General features: G+C 41.8%; 1 protein-coding gene across 2 annotated transcripts in view; it reads right to left on the bottom strand.

Annotated features, from left to right (window-relative positions):
* The window catches only part of PLPP1 (phospholipid phosphatase 1), a 112,256-nt gene that overhangs the window by 2,632 nt on the left and 91,549 nt on the right, over positions 1 to 18,075 (bottom strand). For both annotated transcript variants that reach the window (XM_055253165.2, XM_055253164.2), the window contains exon 4: positions 14,363 to 14,420. In XM_055253165.2, the coding sequence (XP_055109140.1) occupies positions 14,363 to 14,420 (58 nt within the window). The remainder of the gene's footprint in view (positions 1 to 14,362; positions 14,421 to 18,075) is intronic.

Below are 18,075 nucleotides of genomic sequence, written 5' to 3'. Positions count from 1 at the left end.
AAAAAAGTAAGTAGTAAAATCAAAAATAGCAACTCTAGAATGGACTTAAGCTAGTCCCATGCTACTTCCAACCTGAAGGAAACTCAGAGCTAGGACTTCAAGGTCTTTCCTCTTTTAAGATTCTAAAATCCCTGTAGCAATATTTCCATTCTAAAGAACCCTGACTTTCACTGTAGGTAGCCTGCAAACTCATATTGAACATTATTTTCTCCAGATTTCTTCCCCAACATGCCAGTGAAAAGAATTAACATTTACTTACATTATCAGTAATCAACTAAGCTCCAACACTTTTTTTGGGGGGGGGGAGGGAATGTGGGAGGGGAGAGTGGGGAACGGAGTTTCGCTCTTGTTGCCCAGGCTGGAGTGCAGTGGTGTGATCTCAGCTCACTGCAACCTCCGCCTCCCGGGTTCAAGCGATCCTCCTGCCTCAGCCTCCCGAGTAGCTGGGATTACAGGCACTCGCCACCATGCCCAGGTAATTTTCTGTATTTTTAGTAGAGACGATGTTTCACTGTGTTGGCCAGGCTGGTCTCAAAACTCCTGACCTCAGGCGATCCACCCACCTCAGCCTCCCAAAGTGCTGGGATTACAGGTATGAGCCACCACACCCAGCTCGCTCTAACACTTTTAAGTGAAGTCTTTCCCCCTATAAATAGCTGTTTTTCTCCTTGCACATCTACCCAAGAATAGAGGTTCCCCCATCAGTGAAACTCTGACCATGGACCCAGAAATTATTTCACCGTGAGAATTCTGGGATTCCCCAGTTGTGGTTCTGTACCTAACCTTGTGCTCTAGGCTTTGGCTTCTCTAGTGACAAACAGTCATGGCCTGAGTGTGCTTCCTATGTGCCCATACTGTGTTTCCCTGGGTCAGGGTACTCAGTGTAGCTCTGTGAAGACTTCCATTTCTGTAGAGCTCAAGAAAGTGGACACCCTGAATTTCTCAGACCTTGAGTCAACTTGAATTCCACAGCTGACATGCCCAGAAATCCGGACTGGCTTTTCCCCTCCCACCTTGCTGGCAAAAGTTTCCTATATGAGTTAAGTTCAACAAAGCTAAAAGGTAGTGTCTTTCTGGTGGCTCTGCTTTGATTCTGGGCAAAGCAAACACTTGACATGATTTCCTTTAAAAGAAAGTCCATTCCTTTAGCTTTCCCTCATTGCCACTGAAAAGTTGAATGTCTGAAGCTTCTAGTACTGTTCTATTAGAACTAGATACAGGGGACATAGCTCATGCTTCAATGCCAAGGCTAATAGTAAAAAGGCTGTATAGGTTCCTTCCTTTGCAGATTCCACTCTTCTCTCCTCCCCATACATGCCATTTGCCAACCTTATCTATTAAACCCATTCTAGGTAAGGCATTCAGTTACTTCTCTTTTAAGAGTAAGAACTTACAGAGCTCTATGTCCAATACAGTGTGTGATACCAGACAGGCTCAGCAGAAACATGGTTATTTTTAAATTCCCCTTCTAGGTGGAATTGCCCATTCACAGTCAGTCCTATTTGGACCACATAGCCCTGCCTTTTCCTTGCATACCCACATCTCCCTGCACTGACTAGATGACTTACACTAGGCGTCACCCAGAGATCTGCTGGGCTGTATTTTGTCTCTGGAATTTATACCAGAAGTATGAAGGCGTTTCTCTAATTTCAAAAGTAGTAGGAAGGATGCCTAATGGGTACATAATAGGTTATTTGCAAACTAAAGTTAGGAGGAAGCAAAAGCTATGGTCGAGGACAGCAAGCCGTTTAGTAGAAAACAATGGAGTGCGTTTCAAGATGGCTGACTAAAGTGCCCCTGGTACTTGCTTTCTGCTTGAAGAACCAGCAAAACAGAAGTAGATAAATCACACTTTGAATAGATCACCTAAGAGAGAATGCTGGAATTTAACACCAAAATGACAGGAAACACCTGAGGCAAGGAGAGGGAAGCAAGGCAGGGTACCTGGCAAGGATTGGTTGGGGAGGCTTCCCCATGCTGGAGAAGGGTAAGTGACCCCCCAACAGTCCGCATCCACATTCCCATTGTGAAGTCCTGCAATCCCAGCCATGGAAGAAACCTTCAACCCACACAAACAGGGAACTTGGGGACTGCATGATGGCACTGCTTCAGAGAGGGAGCTCATCCCCCCGAGTCCTAAGCAGCTACAGCAGGGCACCATTTTGAGAGCCCCACCCCCAGCAGACTGCATCATTCCCTGAGGCCCAACAGACCCTGCATATCCACATCTCTGAAGCCCCATTAAAGTCCCACACCCACAGCTGGGTGCTGCTGCAGGGCCAAAGTATACAAGCTACTGGCAGTGAGCCAGCAGAGCCACTGTGCATTGTCAAGCCTGATTACAGGCTACCCTGCCCTGCAGATACCATCTGGGGCCAAAGCGCATGCTCCCAACCCACCTGTTTATGGCTGCTGCCACACAAAAACATCCCTACCTACCACAGCCAAGCCCTATACACACCACTGAGGGACCTATCCAGCCCGGCTTCACCTACCCCTGTGCCCAAGCACACCATCGGGCGTTGGAGGGTGCACCTATCATTAACACCTGAGCACTCCTCCCAGAGGCCTCAGGAAGGGACCATCCAACCTGCTGCTACCACCACCCACATGCACCACCCATGGGCTTGGGGACTAGCCACCCAGCCCATCACGGTCACCACCAACACCAGTACAAACCACTTGGGAATCAGAGGGTTGTCCTGCCACTGCCCGTACCACACCTGCTGTCCATGGGCAGCAAGCCCAAGGACCTTCCCACCATGCTACTGCTGGCATCCAAGCAAGCTTCCTGGAGGCCCAAGAATCAGCCCACCTGGACCCTCTAACATCAGTGCCAACATACACTGCCCCAGGGCCCAAGGACAGGCATGCTCAGCCTGCTGTTGCCACTCCTGGGGCTTGAGGATGGGCCCACCTGATGTTCCCATCTCCAGCAAATGCTTCATTGCAGCAACTAAAAACTGCACCTTAAGCCACTGAGGAAATCACACACAACTGATACTGTTTACAGCCAAAGAAATCATACTGAGACTACACTAATGCATGCATCTGGAATCAAAGCCAAAGTGATCTACCCGACCAACACCACAGATATATCTTAAGGAAAATATCCTCCCCTATGAAGGCAAATTCAAAAAACTGGAAGAAGTGACTGTTAAACCAGATGTACAGATACCAAAATATGGATTCAAGAAACACAAAAAAGGAAATATGACACTTCCAAAGGAACACAGTAATTTTCCAGCAACAGATTCCAATGAAGAAATGTGTGAAGTCTCAGAAAAAGAATTTAAAATAATGATTCAAAAAATTGAAAAAGCTCAGTGAGATACAAGAAAACAGAAATCAGAAAAATAATACAAAGAAATCAGAGAAACCATTTAGGATATGAATGAGAAAATTCCCAAAGACATAGATATAAAAAAAAATTCTGAAATTGAAGAATTCATTGAATGAAATATAAAATAGATCCAACAGTTTCAACAATAGACTGTATCAAGCAGAACTTTAGAACTTCAAAAAATAGGTCTTTTTAACCCAGACAAAAATAAAGAATGAGCAACAGCTATGTGACATATGTGACACCATAAAGTCATCAAATATTCAAATTTTTGGTGTCTCAGAAAACAAAAATAAAAGGGATAGGAAACCTATCTGATTAAGTAATACCCGAAAACTTCCCAAGTCTAGCAAGAGATTTAGACACCCAGGCACAGGAAGCTTAGAAAACCCCAAATAGATGCAATTCAAAAATTCATGGCATATTACAGTCAAACTGACAAACATCAGAGAATAAAACAGCAATAGAAAAGTATCAAGTCACTTAGAAGGGGAACACATATCAGACTAACAGTGAATTTCTCAGCAGCCACCTTACAGGCTAGGAGAAAATGGGATGATGTATTGAATGTGCTGAAAGAAAAGTAAACCCCACCAGCCAAACTATTCTCAGATCGTGATGGAATAAAACTGGAAATTAATGAGGAACTTGGGAAATTGTACAAATGCATGAAAATTAAATAACGTGCTCCTGAATGACCACTGGGTCAGGGAAGAAATTAAGAAGGAAATAAAAAAATTTCTTGAAACAAATGAAAATAGAGGCAGGACATACTGAAACCCAAAAACAATGCTAGGAGGTAAATTAATACCAATAAATGCCTACATCAAAAATCTAGAAAGATTTCAAGTAAATAACAATGCAACTCAAGGTAGTAGAAAAACAAGAACAAACCTAAAATTGGTGGAAGAAAAATACTAAAGAGCAGAGCAGAACTAAATAAAATGAACTTTTAGAAGTACAAAGGATCAACAAAAAAAAAGTTGCTTTTATGAAAAGATAAAATCAACAAGAGAAAAAGAAAACCCAAATAAATTCAGAAATGAAAAGACATTACAACTGATAACACAGAAATACAAAAGAACATCTGAGACTATCTCCAATCATCTATTTGGAGATAGGGTCTCACTGTCACCCAGTCTGGGGCACAGTGGCATGATCATCACTCACTGTAACCTCAGCCTCCTGGGTTCAAGTGATCCTCCCGTCTCAGTCTCCTGAATAACTGGGACTACAGAGCATGCCAGTATGCCTGAATAATTTTTCTTATTTTTTTTTTTTTTTTGGTAGAGACAGGGTCTTGCTGTGTTGCCCAGGCTGGTCTTGAACTCATGGCCTCAAAGGATCTCCCACCTCGGCTTCTCAAAGTCCTGGGACTACAGGCATAAGCTACCATGCCTGGCTATCAGAGACTATTGCTAACCACTGTGCATGAACTGGAAAGCCTAGAATAAATGGATCAATTCCTGGATACATAGACTCTTCCAAGATTGAATCAGGAAGAAATGGAAAACCTGAACAGACCAATAATGAGTAATGAGATTCAATCAGTAATAAAATGTCTCCCATTTGGTCCCAATCCAGGACCAAATGGCTTTATTATTGAATTCTACCATACTTACAAAGAAAAACACCCATTCTCCTCTAACTATTCCAAAAAATTGAAAAGAAGGGAATTCTCCCTAACTCATTTCATGAGGTGAGCATTACCCTGATACAAAAAAACAGACAAGGATGCAACATAAGAAAGCCATAAGCCAATATCCCTGATGAACACAGATGCAAAAATCCTCAACAAAATGCTAGCCAGCCTAATTCAACAACACATCAAAAAGATACTATGCCACGATCAAGTGTGATTTATCCCAGGGGTGCAAGGAGGTTTCAAAGGCAAATCAATAAATGTGACACATCACATTCAAATGTGGTGAAAGTCTTTTAATAATATTCAACATCCCTTCATGATTTAAAAAAAACTCTCCACAGAAACTATGCATGAAGGGGACATAACTCAACATGATAAATGTTATATAAACACACAACTAATGCCATCCTAAACGGGGAAAAGCTGAAAGCCTTTCCTCTAAGAACTGGAATAAGACAAGGATGCCTACTTTGACCCCTCCTATTCAGCGTAGCAGTGAAGACCTAACCCTGAGCAATGAGGCAAGAAGAAGAAAGAAAGGGGCCAGGTGTGATGGCTCACACCTGTAATCCCAGCACTTTGGAAGGTCAAGGCAGGCAGGTCGCCTGAGGTGAGGAGTTCAAAACAGCCTGGGCAACATGGCGACACCCCATCTCTACAAAAAAAAAAATACAAAAAATTAGCCAGGCTTGGTGGCATGCCCTGTGGTCCCAGCTATTTGGGAAGCTGAGGTGGGAGGATCACTGCTTAAGCCCAGGACAATGAGGTTGCAGTGAACTGAGATCGTGTCACTGCACTCAAGCCTGGGTGACAGGGAGACCCAGTCTCGAAAAGAAAAAAAGAAAAGAAATAAAGGCATCCAAGTTGTATAACAGGAAATCAAACTGTCTTTGCAGACAATATGATCTTATATGTAGAAAAACCTAAAGACTCTACCAAGAAACTCTTAGATCTGATAAATTCAGTAAAGTTAAAGGATACAAAATCAACATATAAAAATCTCTAGCTTTTTTTTTTTTTTTTTTTTTGACTGAGTCTTGTTCTGTCACCCAGGCTGGAGTGCAGTGACACCATCTTGGCTCACTGCAACTTCCACCTCCCAGGTTCAAGCAATTCTCCTGCCTCAGCCTCCCAAGTAGCTGGGACTACAGGCGCGTGCCACCACGCCTGGCTAATTTTTTCCATTTCCAACAGAGACGGTTTCACTGTGTTAGCCAGGATGGTCTTGATCTCCTGACCTCATGATTTGCCCATCTCGTCCTCCCAAAGTGCTGGGATTACAGGCGTGAGGCACCATGCCCGCCAATCTCTAGCATTCCTATGCAACAATAGTGAATTAGCAGAGAGAGAAATCAAGAGGTCAGGCCCGGCATTGTGGCTCATGCCTGTAATCCCAGCACTTTGGAAGGCCGAGGCAGGTGGATCACTTGAGGGTCAGGAGTTCAAAACCAGCCTGGCCAACATGGTGAAACCCTGTCTTTACTAAAAATACAAGAATTAGCTGGGTGCATGCCTGTATTCCTAGCTACTGGGAAGGCTGAGGCAGGAGAATAGCTTGAACTTGGGAGGTGGAGGTTGCAGTGAGCCGAGATCGCACCACTGCACTCCAGCCTGGGCGAGTGACTGAGCGAGCTCTGTCTCAAAAAAAAAAAAAATCAAGAGAGCAATCCCATTAACAATAGCTACAAAAAAAGACGCAGAAGAAAAAAAAGACACCAAGGGATCTATTTAACCAAGGAGGTGAAAGAACTCTACAAAGGAGACTGCAAAACACTGGTGAAAGAAAATGCAGAAGAGAGAAACAGGTGGAAAGATATCCCACGCATAAGGATCAGAAGAATATAGTTAAAATGACCAAACTACACAAAGCAATCTACAAATTCAATGCAACCCCTGTCAAAACACCAATGACATTCTGCACAGAAATAGAAAAAAAAAAATCCTAAAATTCATACAGAATTAAAAAAGAGCCAGAGTAGCCAAAGTAATCCTGAGCAAAATGAAAAAAAGCTTAGTGGCATCACATTACCTGACTTCATGTTACAAGGCTATAGTAACCAAAACAGCAGAGTATTGGTATAAAAACAGACTCGTCGGCAACCAATGAAACAGAATAGAGATTCCAGAAATAAATCCACGTATTTACAGCCAACTGGCTTTTGACAGAGGCGCCAAGAACATACAATAGAGACAGTCTCGTCAATAAATGGTGCTGGGAAAATTGGATATCCATATGCAGAAGAATGAAATTGGACCCCTATCTCTCAAGTAAGTCGGATTACAGACTTAAATATGTAAGACCTGAAACGATAAAACTCATAGAAGAAAACATAGGGGAAACGCTTCAGGATGTTGGTCTGGGCAAAGATTTTATGGCTAAGACCTTGAACACAGAGACAACAAAAACAAAAATAGACAAATGGGATTATATTAAACTAAAAACCCGCACAGCAAAAGAAACAATCAGGAGAATAAAGAGACAGTCTGTTGAATGGGAGAAAATATTTGCCAAGTATTTATCCAGCAAGGAGCCAATATCCAGGACATATAAGGAACTCAAATAACTCAACGGCAGAAAACCAAATACTCCCATTGAAAAGTGGGCATGGGGCATGAATAGACAATTCTCAAAAGAAGACGTACAAATGGCCAATAGGTATATGAAAAAATTCTCAATATCACTAACCAGGAAAATGCAAGTCAAAACCACAATCTTACCCCAGTTAGAATGGCCATTATTAAAAAGACCAAAAAAAACATTAAGAGATGCTGGTGAGGATGCAGAGAAAAGGAACTCTTCTACACTGCGGCTTGGAATATAAATTAGTCCAGCCACCAGAGAAAGGCAGAAAAGGGGGCCTAATCCAGGGAACTATGCTGAGGGAGATGTGCAGTGGTTACTGGGCTTTTTAAAGGGTATTAATACAAGAGATCACCTGGAACAGGGAGAATGGATGCAGGAGAATCTCCAGTCAGCTGCCCACACCAAAAAATGCTTTCCTTCCTTGATTAAAAAGGATGACTATTTCTAGTATTTATAGTCTCTGCTCCCAAATTTGGAGGCTGTCCTCAAATACATCAAGAGTAAATGTCATTTATCAAAAGAACACTTGAGTGTGCCACTAGTGTGAACCCTGCTGTAACGTACAGGAACACAACTCCAGAACTGGAAAGGAAGAGACATGGGTTTCCAGGACACACAAATTTTAAATGAAGGTTAATAGGAAAAACAAAGATACATCATATTCTTCGCCTGACCTTCACACTCCTCCCTTCCCCATTTTCATCTATTAAAATGGGCTGGATATACAGATACCACAGGAACACAACATATGGCAACCCTGAGGCCTCAGAAGGAAACCACAGTTAGGCTATTTCTATTCCTCCCTGTCTCTTTCTACTACAGCATGTGCCTGTAGTCCCAGCTACTCGGGAGGCTGAGACAGGAGAACTGCTTGAACCCAGGAGGCAGAGGTTGCAGTGAGCCGTGATGACGCCACTGCACTCCAGCCTGGGTGACAGAGCAAGACTCTGTCTCAGAAAAAAAAAAAAAAAAAAAAAAAAAAAAAGCTTCTTAGCTGGGATATTACTAGAGATTCATACAAGCAATTCCCTATTTCTTAGAGCAATAAGGACACCAAGCATCACATTGCTCAATATAACCAGGTGTTCAAGCCCAGAAAGGAGGGTTGCAGAAAGCTGGCCATTCCACCTGCAGGCAGCAAATGCTTCACTGAGAAGCGCAGAGGCCTTCCTCCTAATCCCAAATGATATGGCTTGGCTGTGTCCCCACCCAAATCTCATCTTGAATTCCCATATGTTGTGGGAGGCACCCAGTGGGAGGTAATTGAATCATGGGGGCAAGTCTTTCCCATGCTCTTCTTGTGATAGTAAGTCTCACGAGATCTGATGGCTTTATAAGGTGGAGTTTCCCTGCACAAGCTCTCTCTGCCTCCCGCCATCTACGTAAGATGTAACTTGCTCCTTCTTGCCTTTTGCCATGCTTGTGAGGCCTCCTAAGCCACGTGGAACTGGGAGTCCAATTAAACCTCTTTCTTGCATAAATTGCCCAGTCTTGGGTATGTCTTTATCAGCAGCATGAAAACAGACTAATAAACCAACACTCCAAAACGTGTGGCTCCACTTGTGAAGAGCCTCACGATAGTTTTATAAAGTGCACAAAGAAGACCTCGTCAAAACAAACGGAAGAGTGTTCATTACACAGAGCCACATCAGGAACAAATTACAAGGTATGCCCATTTTTTCTTTTGTGTAAAAATTAATATTAAAAAAAACTAGAAAGTTCAACATCTGTGATACTACTTAGGCATTCTTTCATTCTTTCACTGTCACTGAAGGGTGGTGCTATTGCCTAGATATTTGTGTTACCCCAAAATTTGTATACTGAACGCCTAACCCCCACAAGGCAATGGGATTAGGAAAATAGGACTTTTGTGGGTGATTAGGTCGTAAGGGGTTAACCCTCATGAAAGGGATTAATGAACTAATAAGAGATCCAGGGGAGCTCCCTTGCCCCTTACACTGTGTGAGGACATTCTACAACCTGGAAGAAGGCCCCACCATTACCCAACTGTGCTGGCACCCTAATCTTAGACTTCCAGCTTCCAGACTGAGAAATTTGTTTTTTTATAAACCACCTAGTCTGCTGCAATTGGTTATAGCAGCCCAAACTAAGACAGGAAGGATATAACCATTTTTGGTTGAAATTTCTGAAACATTTAACTTCCATTAAAGGATCTAATTAGAATATCTCACCTTTAAAATAAATAATTGTTGAATGAGATATTTTTTGAAGCTGTTTTATTTGATTTTGCCTTTCCTTAACTAATCTTGTTAACACTTAACTGTAAAATGTTATTATTGTCTCATAGCCTCTGAATATTGTATTGTATTAATAAAGTAAGAGGGTTTTTTTTTCCATTTTAAACTAGAGTCAAGGGGTCGGCTTGCAAGCTAAGAACATTTTTAAGGAGTTATTTTTGTTGCTGTTTTTGTTTTTTTCAAAAAAGAGTACATCACCTACAAAGCCTAAATATTTATTATCTGACCTTTTACTGAAAAAAAAAATGCCAGCCCCAGAACTAGACTAACAACAGCAGGCTCAACACAAAGAAATATACCTTGGTCTACTTATTTTGAAATAGTGCTTTTATGACTAGCCAGGCAAGCCAAATTGATTGCTCCACCTACATTTGATGACAGATCTGGCCAGAAGAACACTGGAAAGCAGACCTCAGTTTAGTCTTCTTTGGGTTTTAATTTCACCATTTTTAGGATTCACTGAGGCACTAAATTTAGATCTTGAATCCCACCTCAAAATCAGACAAGGTTCGTAGGCTATGGGCCACGAGTTGTTCATCATTTGCCCAATGTTCAGCAATAATCAAGTTTGGAAAACATCACGAAGTATCAGCAATGCTAGGTAGTATACAGCGAATGCTAAATGAGGGATTATACGAATCTTAAGTGGATAGTATGAAAGAGTCTGAGTGGATTTAGATAGGTGGGCAGCACTGTCTAAACACAGGGCAGGGGCAAGTCCCAGATAAGAGGCATTTTGTGGCAGGGAGGAGAGTCTGGCTGAAGCATGGATACAGGAATTTCATAACAGATGGTGATATAAACAATCTGGGGTTACAGCCTCAATAGAATGGTCTCAGGAAAAGTATTTTAGCAGTTCTCACTGTATTAAAAGAAAATACAGACTCATACCATGGCTGTTCTCCTGAATAATCAAATAAATTTGGAATCTCTGGCATTCGGCCAAGTTCACGGGGAGTCACTAAGCATATAAACTGGCTATGTGCAAAGCAGCCCAGCCCTGAGCTCCCGCAGGCCTGGGAGGTTTTCACTGATGCTGACACTCTCTTGGCACAGTTAAGTATGCAGGGCTGCACTGGCTGCCAGAGAAGAACAATGGTCAGGGTGTTTTAAGAGCCATTTTTAACTAGAAGTTAATTTCTGGGTGTCAGGAATTGACAGGGAAGTTTTGGCTATCAAAGACTGTCCTCGGGATTTAAATGACTACGTCTCTACCCAAATATGAGACTGACTCATGATACCAAGGTGCCCAGAGAAACAAGATGAGTCATTGCCCAAGGAATTCGGGGGTGGGGCTTAGAGGTTAAATGTTACACATAGGCCGGGCGCGGTGGCTCACGCCTATAATCCCAGTACTTTGGGAGCCCAAGGCAGGCGGATCACGAGGTCAGGACATTGGGACCATCCTGGCTAACAGGGTAAAACCCTGTCTCTACTAAAGATACAAAAAATTAGCTGGGCATGGTGGCGGGTGCCTGTAGTCCCAGCTACTGGAGGCAGGAGAATGGCGTGAACCCGGGAGGCGGAGCTTGCAGTGAGCCGAGATCGCGCCACTGCATTCCAGCCTGGGTGACAGAGCAAGACTCCATCTAAAAAAAAAAAAAAAGTTGTACATAAATGTGAAAAGCAAGGATCTGTGTATTCAGGGCTGAAATAAAAGCTGGGGCCTACATCCACATCAAGCAAATATTTCCACTACCTAGAGTCAGTAAATGCAATGCATGGTTGCTCTGGCCTACTTTCTTCTCCAGAAAGGTCTTGGTCTACAACAAATCTATTTATCTAGGCTTCTTTTTTTGCCATTATAACTTTACATCTGTTAAATCAAACTGAAATCTGGCCTGAAAACCCCCTGCTCACATACTTGAGTTCTGTACAAAGAACAACCTAATTTGGTAAGTAAGCAAACTGGAAGCCTGACTCAAGAACGTGCTTCCGTAACAATAGCTGTCTCAGCCAGTCCCGGCAGCCGTATTTCGACCACTCACAGCCATTCAAATCACACTCAAATAAAGCTCCACGGCCGAGCTATAACCAATCCGGCAGTTTCTGCACCTCGCTTCCATTTTCTATACTCACTTTCCTTTTTCTGTCCATAAATTCTCCCTGACCACTTAGAAGCAGTGGAGTCATTCTGAATCTGCTGTGACTCTGAAGGCTGCCCAATTTAAGAGTTGTTTCTTCCTTGCCCAGTGACACCCTTAAATTTATCTAAAGTTGTTCTTTTAACACAGGTGGTTCAAACTGACCCAGTTACCACATTATGGTTGACGTCATTTTCCCGAGTTGATATCCTTCATATGTGGCTGCATGTCCACTGAGCAGGCCTGCCACTGAGGCCCTCTATTATATCAATGTCATCCTCTCTATAGTAATTTTAATCTTTCACAAAACAGCTCTCAGTCCAAGTTTCTATTTGACCAATTATACAGACGTAACAGGTGTTTTGAGAAGGGTCAAGGAAGAAGAGCAGAAAATGATAAAGTATGGAATATGTTATATCTGAGAATTTTCTTTAAAATTACAAACAGTGGGTCAAAGTTATGTGTCAGTCACTTCCAGAATGCCATTTTACTTCCAGAGATCTGCATCAGCTGACCTTCAAAATAAATGGACTAGGGTTCAGACCAAGTAATCAATCAGTCAATACAGCATGGGATCCTGATTATCAAGAAACCCCACAGAGCTCACAGAACTCAGCAGCCCCCTCCCAAGGTACCTATTCCCTCACTTGTAAAACAGTGGCAATCATCCCTCATCTTTTCATGGAAATTTAGTCAAAAATAAAAGTAGTGTAAAATGCAAATCACCATCAAGATCAGTCAAAACTCAGATGCCTAGGTTTCTCATGAAGAGGGACTTGGACACTAACACACACAGGTGAGCGAAAAACAAACCACAAAAGCTAGTGAGACAAAAGCTAGACTTAGTGAGGTCTAGCCCAGGGCACACAAAGCACGCCCACACATTCAAACGCCCTTCAATGTAGTCACAGGCCCATGCTCTGGGAAGAGCTCTCAGGATAGTAATGGCTCTAGCTATTGCTCAGCCTTCTGGGTCTGCCCTGGTCCTCGTGCTCTAATTAAAAAGAAAAAAATATGTTGTCTCACTTAAGAAAGAATGCTGATTTTTTTCTAATAGGATAAATGAACAGAAGATGTCAGAATAGTATTTGCTGCTAACTACCTTCAGATAAGTCACATTTTCCATGCCGCATCGGCAGAAATATTTGAGTGTGTGTCTTAAAAAGGAAGCCCTAAATTCTGCTGAATCATACTCTGTGCTTCCTCACAAAATTTAATTAATGTAAGATGAAAGCTTTGAAAATTAGCTGTTGTAATGGCTTGAAGTTCTGAATTTGAATTTTATGTAACACATCTACAATTTCCATATTCTTTTAATGTTTGGAATTTGGTTTTTCAAATAAAAGCAAGATTCTAGTAAAACATTTTAAATTATCTCTGAGACTAATTCCCATTAGTTTACCCTTAATGTTACATATTGTGCATTTTAAGTCTAAGCATTAAATTATCATACAGCACTTACTGTGATCAAAGGGAAAAACACAGGAAATGACAAATTTACACAGAACACAACTGTATAAAAATCCACTTATAAAGAAAATTAAGACAAAAATTATAGCTGATCTATTAGGGTACAGATTTTCTCACCCTCCTCTCCATTCCCCCTACATATTGATAATGCAGGACATATTAATACACCCAAATATATAGTGTTTTATTAATACTTTATATGTAAAGAGAACATTATAAAAAAATAAAAATCAAGTAAAATTGACCTTTAAAAATCCCTTGAATGTGTCCTGAAGCCTAGTCTTGCATTAGTTACTCTCAAAAAACTACATATTCATCTCTAGTTTGATAATGCAAAATGTGGGTACAAATCTTCCTAAGCCCTCACTGCCAGCTTTGTATGGTGCAAATGCAAATCGCTATGCTGCTGCTCTACAGGTTGACATCAGAACTGGACCTGGAAGTTGTATAGATGACAGGCTCCAGAAGTGGCAACTGCCTTTCCCAGAAGTTGAAACCTTTCTGGTCCCTTGAAGAGCAGTCTGGGAATGTTTTAGAAAATGAGAGGAAAACAAAATCTGCTCAAATAGGAACAAGGACAGCTGCCTTCACTTACAATGATCAAAACCCAACTCCTCACCACAGCAGAGCCCAGGAGGAAAGAAGCTCTGCTGCTGTCGCCCACACTGAGCAGATGAGGAGAGTGGCTCCCAGTTAGGGAGGAGGTTAACAAGCAACAGCAGCCTGTTGTCCCAGTCCTTCAGATTAGTTACCCGCTGTGATTACACAGAAGCTGTGTTCCAGAAAACCACTTCAGGAAACGTCCCAAAGTAAGGGCACACATCAACTAATTCTTAGCATGAAACTTACAGATTTGCAGATCATCTGTTTCACCTTTTGCCACTGGCTAATTTATTAGGACAGGCGAGGACACTGATGCTGAGCACATTAATTCCACGCAGCACATAACCTAACTGTCAACAGACACTAAGTACTTACTGCCACAAACAGCATGCAGTACATGGAGAACGAAGAGTGGCCTGAGTAGAAGGACAACCTAGAAGAAAAAGAAGACAAATGTTACTTTTCTCTCTTAGGAGCCAAAAGTATTCTTGATTTCATAAATCTGCTCCTTAGCTTCAGAGTGTACACAACTGCCTCCCTGTACCTTGAGAAATTAGAAGGGTAGGGTAGGGGGACAATTAGGACACGAACATTAAAGAGTGCAAGAAGGATCTGAGGTCAGATTTCTATACAGTATCATTTTATTGAAACCTTCAGGATGGGTAATGTGTCATGAAAATAAACTTGCCAAGCAATTCTAAGATGTTAGAAGAATGATACTTGACAAGTCATAACTGGCATAAATTGCCTTGACTGTATTACATACACACTTATGTGACCATGATTTAAGTTTTATTTTCCACTTGCAGGATTAGTCCCTGAATAATGTAATACCTTCTTGGGAACACTCAGAAGTTGATTTTTTCCATCCATATTAATATTTTAGTATTTTGGCCCAGCACAGTGGCTCAGTCCTGTAATCCCAGCACTTCACAGGAGGCCAAGGCGGGCAGATCACGAGGTCAGGAGATCGAGACCATCCTGGCCAGCATGGTGAAACCCCATCTCTACTAAAAACACAAAAATTAGGCGGGCATGGTGGCGCATGCCTGTAGTCCCAGCTACTCGGGGGGCTGAGGCAGAGGAATTGCTTGAACCTGGGAGGCGGAGGCTGCAGTGAGCCGAGATAGCGCCACTACACTCCAGCCTGGGTGACAGAGGGAGACTCCATCTCAAAAAAAAAATTTAGTGTTTTAAATGGGCACACATCTTGCCTTACATTTCCCACCAAATTCAGTGCTTTTGTTTCTTTGAATATTAGAGTCTATAAACATCTAAGTATCATCTTCCCCACCTAAAAATGACAGAATGCTTACAAAACTTAATTTTATGGCACTTCTGAGAAAAGAAAAATAGAGTTAACATTCAAGATCTAAGTTTTGCTTATACAGAATGAGCCATTGATGCAGAAGAGGCAAGCACATCAGGCACAGTGAAAGTATACCATGAAAAGATGCTCATGCAAATAACCAGAATGCATCTCCCAACCACTTTTCCCCACGTACAAATAAGAACAAAAACAAGAGGGACCGGCTCTTAAATAATTTACTTATTACACTCTGCCTTGTTCAAAAAGAATTTAAGGGAGACGTTGGTTCCCTGAATTCGGACAGGAGAAAAACCTCCTCACACACATACCAGAAAGTCACATGTCTATGTCTGGCAGCTGCCAGTGGGTGGGAAAGAAAGGATTACTTTAAAAAAAATATACACACACACACACACACACACACATAGAGAGACATATATATACACACATATATATACGTATATATACACATACATATATATATATATATATGATTCTACCAAGAATTTTGATTGTCTTTTTGTAATCAGATACATGCCTAAGAAAGAGAATTCTGTAAATTCCTGTGCCAACCAGGAATTATGTAATTAAACCAAATAATTATTCTGGGTTTAGTCCATGTAAAGGAAGAAAAATAAATCACTTTTTAACCTTGCTATTTGACCACACAGAATGGATCAATACGAATAGTAATTTTAAATCAGATAATTAGAGCACAGCTCTGCACATTTTATAGTTTCAATGTTTTATTGAAGAGCCTACAAGTTAATAAAATCCAATTTCAAGGACTGTCAAAGCCCACCAAGCCAGCATATCCGTAATCACAGAAATATTCTCAAAGCCAAGCAAGTGAGGTCTCGCTAAATCCTTTACACTGTGCTATAAAATCATAAACTGCAAACTAATGTAATAGTTTTAAACAGCTCTGAATTAGCCATAGAGTGATTTCATTCATTGGTTTCCATTTTTTACACTGAATACAAAAACAGATATTTTATTCAGTATAAAATTTGTGAAGAAGTCTGGCTATGACTTTGACAGACAGGGTTTAAAAACAAAAGGGTAATTCTATTCAATCTCAGTGTCTACGTCTTTATCCATAGTAATTTACCAAACAGATCATAATATGGTCTTTTATTTCTATTAAGCAAACAGAATAAAGCAGGAAAAAAATGGAAATTCAAAGTATTCATATTCCATATAAATCTAACTCTTTATCGGAGTCTTTAGGAGATGCAGCTCTTATGGATATCTTATTATGACCAGAATTCACAAACAGACTAAATATCTGTATAGGTGGTTTAATAAATCCCAAGGAGTAGTCCAAATGCTTTTTCTTTTCTTTTTTTTCTGAGACGGAGTCTCACTGTGTTGCCCAGGCTGGAGTGCAGTGGCACAATCTTGGCTCACTGCAACCTCCGCCTCCCGGGTTCAAGCGATTCTCCTGCCTCAGCCTCCCCAATAGCAGGGATTACAGGCTTGCACCACCGCGCCAGCTAATTTTTGTATTTTTAGTAGAGACGAGGTTTTGCCATGTTGGCCATGATGGTCTGGAACTCCTGACCTCATGTGATCTGTCGCCCTTGGCCTCCCAAAGTGCTAGGATTATAAGCGTGAGCCACCACGCCCAGCCCCAAATGCAGTTTGTTTTCATCATAGTGACTCCACTGAAATGTTTAAGACTATGGCCCTGGCCTAAGAACCCTGCCCTTAGATTTTAACCAATTCTAGATTTTAACCAATCCTAGACTATCATCTCACTTCGTTATAGCCTCTCTGATGAAGGCAAGTACAGTACAGTAACAATGTGAGCCAGCTTTCCAACCAAATCTTAGGAAAATCTTCTCAGGAAGAAAATTTACAGACAGAAAAATGTATTTTGAAATGCTGCTGTTTTCACTGACTCTGAGGGGTGGTCTACTGAACAATAAGCCAGCTTCAATTATTAAGTAAACTGATTTTGACTACATAACTCACTATGAATGGGATTCTATTTTGTGTGTGTGTGTGTGTGTGTGTGTGTGTGTGTGTGTGTGTGTGTGTGATGGAGTCTCACTCTGTCACCCAGGCTGGAGTGCAGTGGCATGATTTGGCTTACTGCCACCTCTGCCTCCTGGGTTCAAGCGATTCTCCTGTCTCACCCTCCTGAGTAGCTGGGACTACAGGTGCGCACCACCATGCCCAGCTAATTTTTGTATTTTTAGTAGAGATGGGGTTTCGCCCTGTTGGCCAGGCTGGTCTTGAACTCCTGACCTCAGGTGATCTGCCCGCCTCAGCCTCCCAAAGTGCTGGGATTACAGGCGTGCTCCACCTCGCCTAGCCTGAGATTCTATTTCAAATGGCAACTTTATGATGTTTTTTTCCTCACATTTGTCAGTCAGGGCACCCCTTTCTCAGAGCTGATTAAACTTGGCCTGATCCCCAATATCATAGCATTGACAGCATTCATAGCCATCTGCCTGCACCCGCCTGCCCCCATGCATGTGAGTTCCCTCCTCGACTGAGCATTCTTCTATCTCTGTGCTCCAACATCCACATCCATGTTCAGCCTCATAAATCGCAAAGACAATCAAATCCAGCCTTCATCAGCATCAAAAGCAATCAACTCATATAAAGCATTTCTTAATTTAGTATTTTGGGGCTCAGAAGGAGATTAAATCACAAAGAACTCAGCTGATCATCTCTGATCTCTTCCCACCACTTGACTTTCTTCCTTTCCTCCTCCCTACTCTCCAAAGTTAAAAAGCACAGATACACCTTTAGCTGTTTTCATTTGAAA

Source organism: Symphalangus syndactylus, chromosome 18 (genome assembly GCF_028878055.3).
Source record: "Symphalangus syndactylus isolate Jambi chromosome 18, NHGRI_mSymSyn1-v2.1_pri, whole genome shotgun sequence".
Lineage (NCBI taxonomy): Eukaryota > Metazoa > Chordata > Mammalia > Primates > Hylobatidae > Symphalangus > Symphalangus syndactylus.
This window is presented reverse-complemented; position numbering and strand designations above follow the sequence as displayed.